At 39.5% G+C, this 8162-nt stretch overlaps 2 protein-coding genes across 2 annotated transcripts in view; both read right to left on the reverse strand.

Annotated features, from left to right (window-relative positions):
• The window catches only part of LOC136422885 (von Willebrand factor A domain-containing protein 8-like), a 41847-nt gene extending 36878 nt beyond the window's left edge, over positions 1 to 4969 (reverse strand). Inside the window, 7 exon segments of the mRNA XM_066410801.1 lie at positions 924 to 1088; positions 1738 to 1905; positions 2441 to 2551; positions 2965 to 3039; positions 3360 to 3415; positions 3967 to 4044; positions 4577 to 4969. Coding sequence (XP_066266898.1) covers positions 924 to 1088; positions 1738 to 1905; positions 2441 to 2551; positions 2965 to 3039; positions 3360 to 3415; positions 3967 to 4044; positions 4577 to 4712 — 789 coding nt within the window. The 5' untranslated portion in view covers positions 4713 to 4969.
• A 612-nt stretch (positions 4970 to 5581) lies between these two features.
• LOC136422886 (centrosomal protein of 19 kDa-like) lies at positions 5582 to 8097 on the reverse strand. The gene is made up of 2 exons (XM_066410802.1): positions 8029 to 8097; positions 5582 to 7400 (listed from the first exon to the last, which is right to left on the reverse strand). The coding sequence occupies exon 2, from the start codon at positions 7296 to 7298 to the stop codon at positions 6801 to 6803; it is 498 nt and encodes a 165-aa protein (XP_066266899.1). The 5' UTR covers positions 7299 to 7400; positions 8029 to 8097; the 3' UTR covers positions 5582 to 6800.
• Positions 8098 to 8162: the final 65 nt, after the last annotated feature.

Raw genomic sequence — 8162 nt, forward strand, 5'->3', positions numbered from 1 at the left:
AACATGAAAATCTGTCGCTCCTTTCTTCAGTTATTCTCCTTGCAAAATATTTACAAACACGCCATTGCAGTTCCAGTGACACATACCAGGGGGCCCAAAATCGACCTTGACCTTTCTCCTCCCAGCACCTACCCACATACCAAACATCATTTCAATCCATCCACACGTTCTTCAGTTATGCTGATTTTAAGCGTCCGGTGACACATACATACACACACGGTGACACAAACATACACACACGCGCACACACACGCAAACACACTAACTTCGCATGATTTGCACTTCAGTGTGTACATCTCTGTCCAACCTACCTGCGTACCAAATAACATGAAAATCTGTTGTTCCTCTCTTCAGTTATACCCCTTTAGAACATTTTTACAAATAGGCCATTGCAGTTCCAGGGACACAAACCAGGGGGCCCAAAATCGACCTTGACCATTCTCCTCCCAGCGCATACCCACATACCAAATATCATTACAATCCATCTACACGTTCTACAGTTATGCTGACTTTAAGCATCCGACGACACCCATGCAAACGATTTACCTCCTTACTTATGCAAATTCGGTCTCATTTGCATAGTTTGCACTTAAGTGTGTACAACTTGGTCTAACCTACCTGTGTACCAAAGAACATGACAATCTGTCGATCCACTCTTCAGTTCTTCTACATTGAAGATTTTAACAAATACGCCATTGCAGTTACAGTCACACATGCCAGGGGGCCCAAAATCTACCTTGACCTTCCTCCTCCTAACACCCACCCACATACCAAAAATCATTACAATGCATGTACAGGTTCTACAGTTATGGTGACTTTAAGCGTCCGGTGACACATACATACACACAAACACCAAACGCAAGCAAAACAGTATCTCCATGAAAAAGCCTTTTTTTCATGGAGATAACAATTGACTTTGTCACCTTGAATGGAATGGGATTGACATCCCTGGCTTGGAAACGCGACCGTAGCGGCGGGTCGAGAGGGTTACCCTTGTAGCGCGGGACGGGAAGACCCAAGGCGATCACGCGAAACCGTTCGTCCACTCTCACAAGCTTCCAGGCATCCAACTCCTCCTTTGTGTGGTCCTATAACAGAGAGGATGTAAAATATCTTTGCATTCTTGTATCATAAAATTATGGTACTGTACAACATAGACCTATTGCATACCATATAGCATTGTATTTATTGAACAAACAGCACAAAACAGTGTTTGTTTTATATTGCATACCCGGTAAACTACCTCATGGCGTAACACACCAGGTTTGTACTGATCAGTACAAGCTGCATATCTGGACAGATTTATTTGATCAACTCACACCAGGATGGACCCCTACTCTTTTTGATAAGTGTGGTGGGTTCTTTAACATGCTTAAGGCGTGGCTCTTCTCACACACGGGGCCTCCATTCAATGTCTTATCTGAGGAACGTCCCTAGCCAAAGGTAGGTTCTCATTTACACCTGTGAGAAAACCACTATTGAGAAAATTGGTGTGAAGTGCCTTTCTCAAAGGTAGGACATCGGAAGTGTCGGGGATTTGAACTCAGTACTTCATTACCATATTTTTTAGACAAATGAAGAATGATTCAGGCGAAGCTTTGTCCTTTAGTCCAACATTTTTACATGTTTAAAGTGCTGGCATTAACCTTCATCCTGCTTCTTAACCCTCTAACCATCATAAAGTGTATGCCTAAAGGGTAAATCAGGTGCAGGGAGAAGGTTAAGGTTTTTTCTGACCTGTAAGAGCTTGTCGTATCGGTCAGCTGCCACCAGAAACCTTCCGTCGTCCAGTTGCATCTCCCTGTTCTCAAGAAGGTTGTTTAAGACAGGCAAGACGTTCCTCTCTGCTTTCTCGATTCCTTCCAGAACTAGAACTCTACCCTGAGTCGCTGCTCGAACTGCACACTGCATGAAATGCAAAACAAATCCAGTCAGCGCTTGGTTGATAAGTGCTTTACATTGTGTATGAAGTAGCATAAAAACGTTTTATAAAATCAGTCAATGCAAGGATAAGGGAAAGGGCCTGGAATTCTTTCAAAATTCCAATTTCCGACTATGTACTGGGCACAGAATGTTAACATAACAGTTATTTTTTATCTGTAGGAAAAACGCAGTCATCTTCAATTGCTGGTATCAAAATATGAGTATTTCAAGGTTTATATCTGCCCAGAATGGTGACCTTTACTAAATCTCCATTTTTCTCAAAATCTCCCCACCCAAAGCCAGGTACTCATTTCACACCGGGTTGGAGTGAGGAAAGTCGTGTTAAGTGCCTTTCCCAAGGACACAACATCTGGCCAGTATACCTCAATGCAATCTTATAATGCGCTAGCCTAGCGACTCTGCCATTTTAGGCCACTTGATACCTTTGATTTTACCGTCATATTGAATTAAAGAGATGTACAAGTCCATGTACAAGACTTGTACATATAATACATACCTGGTCAATATAGAAGGCACTCCCAGAGCGGATTTCTCTCCTCTGTTTCAGGTCTGTTTCTGTACTGTCTCTGGAGAGGGCCAGGTACTCCGCCTCTCTCTTTGTGATTTCCTAGAAAATAATGGAAGGTGAAATTTGACTCAAAAGAAGCTGCTTTTAAATCAAAGATGAAGTTTTTAAAGTACTTCATTCTTTTGCCAGACCTGACCTAATCCCATTTGCAGGAAGTTAATTTCACGGTGGAAGGGGAAAGGAGGTTTTCCCGAAGTTTTAGGACTATGGTTGAAACAATTCAAAGTAGCAAATCACTGGAAACGTATATTCAAAGTGTAATGAATACATGTACACAATGGAGAGGTCACCACAAAAACTGTGAAATCAAAACCGCAAACATTTAAAGATTTACAGTAAACAAAAGACACTGAGTCTTCCTACTACATAATGATGAATACAAAAAGGGCACTGCCGCCAATAGAGATACATATTGTAATACAAGTATATAAATGTAAATAATGTTTTTGTACCAAATACTGCATGGCCAACGCCCTTCTCAGAGGACCAGGGGGACCAATCAGAAACACATCCTGGCCAAGAGCATCCTGAGATAGAAAATATGAGACAAGAATTTGGGAGGGTTATGATACAAGCTAACAATAAATCAAACACTACATTGTACAACAGACATACAGGGTACAATATCATGTTAATGACATGCCAGTGCTGTTTTAGTATACAAGATCATCTCAACAGCCTTGATGATGATAAGCTAGGACTAGTCTACTAAAGCCTTTCTCATATTTTTACAGGTAGGGGTTGCTAGCTCTTCCCCTATAACATGCTCAAGGGATCTCCTATGGATAAATCAAACTTACAAAATGCGGCAAATTTTACAAGACATAGACAATAAAGACTGCCTTACCTTTTGCATGATCCATCTCAAATGCCTCATTGTTGATTGTGGTAAGGCACCATTTGCTGCAGGAATTCAAAATTAGGAAAATTCAAAATTAAGAAAATCAAAACATTGTAAAAATACTGCAGGATATCATATCAAAATTGGATTTGCAGATTGTTGTTGATACATCTACCATGAAAGAATTGATTCTAGGAAAAATATATTGGTGAAGTATTTGTTTGTTTGTACTGAATACCCGGTAAACTGGCTCATGGCATAACATGTGTACCAGGTTTGTACTGAAGAGTACAAGCTGCATATCTGGACGGATTTATTTCATCCAGTCACACCAGGAAGGGCCCCTGCTCTTCTCGATAAGTGTGGTGGGTTCTTTTACGTACATGGAACCTCCATTTAACATCCTATGTTACCAGCCAAATCTAGGTACTCATTTACGCCTGAGTCGAGTGAAAAAATTGGCGTGAAGTGCCTTTCCCAGGGGTACAACATGGTGACTTGTCGGGGATTCGAACTCAATACGTATATGTACCTCCAGGTTCTGAGTCAACAACCCTAACCACAAGGCCACCGTGCCAGCTTGTACGATCAATAATTGTTGCTCAGGACTTACCATATTTGACAGGAACCAGCTCAGGGTTCCTGGGCTGCTTGAGAGGAATACTGACATCTCCTATACTCACTCGGGCATCTGGAGGGAAACATACAAACAAATCATCCACTAAATTAACTTGTCCTGTCTTTCACACACAAAATCAGTTGCTAATGTTCTTTAAGTTTAGCGTCTTTCCTTTATTTTCCCTTCGTTTCTTTGTTCTGGACTTCCCCATGTGCAACTGCCAATAATCTCATAGATATGAGTTTGGGCAGTATTGTAAGAAATCCATTCTGGCAACTGTTAACCTTTTTATAAGCGACTGTTAACGCAAGGATAAAACCTCCAGTTGGTTTATATAACGTTATATAACGTTATCATACTTCACAACCTCAAACAATAAAATCCCAACACAAAGGGCTATCAAAACTAATATCAAACACATTTCGATACCACTACAATAACCAAACATTTCAATTTCACAGCTAAATCATGTTGCGTAAATTATATGTGTGTAAAACTATTTGGTGACGAAGTTTTGACATGATAAGGGGGAGGGGGGCGTAGCCGGCTACACTTACGCAAGAGTACCGGCATGTATATTTTCTCCTCATATAACGTTACTTACCGCTGCACAGAAAGCGTGGCTTCACCGACGTTGTTCCGGTGTTAATCAGCCCGGCTAGCAGCCTGATGCGGCGGACAGCATTGTCAGAAGTCATCCCGACCCGAGTAAGTCGGGTACCGGCAAAAATCGTCTGCATCTGACCTCTGAACACACAACCGTACGGTTTTTCACCTGTGACCCAGTTTTTCTCCTAACTTATAAATCACTTATTAACCTCTAGGCGAAACCACCTTCAGTTCATACTGAGCACGATGTCTTCAAGATTCCCTCTGGAACACATTATTTTGCATCGGGTGGACTTATTTGCACAGAGGTGGCGAAAAATGATGACAACTTTTCATCTGAAGTCCACACAAGACCACCATGTCGGGTTGACCTTTCCTGTGGGGTCAAACTAGGACGCCACGTAGCGGTTTATACTAGTACTGCAGCATTTAGAACCAACTAACAGTAACAGTTCTCTAAGAGGCTCTCACAATGTAACGTTACATGTAGAACATAAATTTCACAACTTTATGAAAGTTGTAACCTTATTTTACTTTCCTCAATCCACATGCTACAAACGTACGTAACAAATTGATATCTATGAAGTGTCCATAGTTATTAGAAAATGATTTTTTTTAATTAGGTAAAAACAATTATTTTTAAGTAACTACAGAGGATAAGCAGATAATAGTCAATTTGTGTGAACATGCATTTGTAGCTTTGATCTTTATGCACTTGTAAAAGATAGCTTCATTGCAGTGTTATGTACCAAAGTGCTGTATTTTCTCTTAGAAAAAAATCATATCAAGGGCAATAAAATTTGATGTCATCCATATGGTCCAAAAAATCAGATTTAGAATTCTTTTATGACCAGCTATCAACATCAGTACTACAAGTTCTTTTTTAATTCAATAGTGAGAAAACAATGAAAAGTCAAAATGCTAATTTAGCCAGGGAGGAAACGTTAATCATCATTTTAGGTTTACTCTAATTTTACTACTGGATATATAACTTACTCAATTGTTCACTATCCAGTTTATTGTCTGTTGCTCCATGTCTTGTCAGTGTTAGGTCTGCTCTATCTTACTAATTCTCTCCTACAACTGCAACTAAATTTGTTTTACTACTAATTAATAAGACAACAACTATGAAAATAAAACAAGTAGGACAACATGCTTATGGTTGATAACAAATGTTACAAGTTTACAACATAACACTCCAAGAGCATCATTTCCAACACCTGAAATCATAGCTTGAAAGTTGTGCAGGTAGAATTCATTCTGAAACAGAGTTGCCCTATATTTCCCAACGCAAAAAATTGTACATTTTTGGTGATTGCTCATTCCTTGACAAAAAGAGTCACTCTGGGAGTTGGATAGTCGAAAATTTGGGTAAGTCCAATTTTTTGTGATGGAAATTACAATTCAACATTGCTTCAGAACACCTGTTATCATTTTAATATGTAATGTTATGTTTTAATCGTTATAGTAGCAGTGGTTCTAAGTAATCTTGCTGGACAAAGAGATGAGATTGGAAATGATTACACTATCTGATTCGGTTACATTGAAGAAAATATCAGGTGAACGGAAAAATTTTTCAAACACAATTTATCTAACTTAGTTGATTATTTGAACGTAAACATCTCTCTTCAAATACTTGTCAATTAACTCTACATCAGCTCTACATACACATATCATCTATGTTGGGAGGGCAAGGAGATGTAGCTTCGCAGTGTCCAGTCAATGTCATGGTCCTGTGTGTACATATACATCATGCGATAAATGTAGAGCAGTATATCATCTATGTACTTATGACTTTGTGGAAGGCCATTTGCTATTTGGGTATTACAACATTCAAGCCTGTTAACATTGTAAACCACTTCCAGACTCTGGTCCAGATCAAACTGGTCACTATGGCCTCCATTGGTCAGTATTGACATGGCTGAACTGGGGAACAAAATATGTGTAAATTGTAACATATAGTTATATAACGTTACCCGTTTTTCAGTAGATAGATATAGATAGATTAAAGTTAAAACTTGTCTTAGAGTTCTCTGAAAATGTTAATTTCTAGAATTCGTCTACAAGTATACATATTACATGCTATCATTGACTGATTATCATTCACTGGCTACTATATGACTTCAGTTAATGTACTAGTATTTAAACAGGACACTCCGAACAAGTCATGCATGACTATTCAGTAATTTGTGATTGTGTTTCACTATCTATTAGGTCCATCAGAAATCTGCATCAGAACCAGAGTCAGCAGAATCCCATTCACACGTCTCTACAGGCTGAAAGTCTCTTTCAACCTCATACTCAAAATCAGCGTCCCCCGGTTTCTTTCTGTTTTTCTCAAAACTGTCTTCCATGGCTGTTTTCTTCTTCCTGAGGGTTTCTTCATCAACCTTGTTTAAGTCCTCGTTTGGATCGATGCTGTATTCCTTCCGTATTTCGTTCAAACTCTGATCCAGCGACATTCCCCGTAGATTGTCCTGTAGAAGTCTCAGAAGCTTCTCAAGCTGAGATTTAGGAACATCCTCTAAGTACTTTTTATGTCGAGGATTCTTGCGAAAGTCTTCCACGAATCTCGCGACAGTGGAGGTTTTGGTGAAGTTGCGTATCGGCATCGTTCGACAGCGCGTCTTCCCGGCAGATTTGTCCGTGTACGTGACGAACAGGGCGGGAGGGTCGAATCGGATTCCGCATTTCTGCAGGCTGTATTGGTGCGACATGGCGGTGTGGTTTCGAGTGGACTTGTCCTGTAGCCCCCACACTTCGATCTCAAACGTTGTTTCCAGTCTAAGCCTTTGAATTGACAACACACTGGCGGGATGCTGTAAAGTAGGGGGTAATGAAGAATATCAGTTATCAAGAAAATCATACCGCTTATGAATATGAGAACCATGATATCAATAATCATACATTTGTAGGATTTAAACTAAAAAACAGTGAAAAATTTTAAAACTTTTAAAAGAAAAGCCAATATCTAAGCAGCCTGTGTCTTAATCATATGCTGCTTTTAGTGCTGTACTGGGTACATAATGTTATACATGTGGCATAATAAACCAAGCATGACGTAAACTTGTTGTGATATGGTATCCGGTGAAATTATACTAGAAATTTTAACTAGAATTCGCTAGAACTACCTGTTTCGAAATGAGTCGATCATTGTATAATGTTTGGCAGTGAATCAAAGTGATACACTGCGAAATCAGGCATTCAAAACTGGCTGGAAAATGGACGAAAACCATTCTGACACCAACTTAACGACGGTGCATAGTAACGTATATTTTGCGTCACCCCTCCCCCTGAGGCATCATGTCAAGTGAGTCTGTTTCAAAATACTGATGAATGAAGTTTTCCGTTATCTAACAAACGTAATGCGTAAAACAAACGTACACAGAAACAGGAATTTAACTTAGGTGGACAAAAATTGATATTGTATAAGAATAAAACCCTTACCTAAACGGCAATCAGGAAAATTAAAATTATAGACAACATTTCCACCTTCCCGCGGTTCACATTGTAACGAAAGCCCTCTTATAGATGCCTCCTGTGCATTAAATAACGCCTAAACAATGTGTCAATCATATGAT

The sequence above is a fragment of the Branchiostoma lanceolatum genome, chromosome 17, assembly GCF_035083965.1.
Source record: "Branchiostoma lanceolatum isolate klBraLanc5 chromosome 17, klBraLanc5.hap2, whole genome shotgun sequence".
NCBI classification, from domain to species: domain Eukaryota; kingdom Metazoa; phylum Chordata; class Leptocardii; order Amphioxiformes; family Branchiostomatidae; genus Branchiostoma; species Branchiostoma lanceolatum.

Bases quoted from the DNA above. Each gene is read 5' to 3' on its own strand.
- LOC136422886 (XM_066410802.1), bottom strand. From the start codon at position 7,298: ATGTCGCACCAATACAGCCTGCAGAAATGCGGAATCCGATTCGACCCT.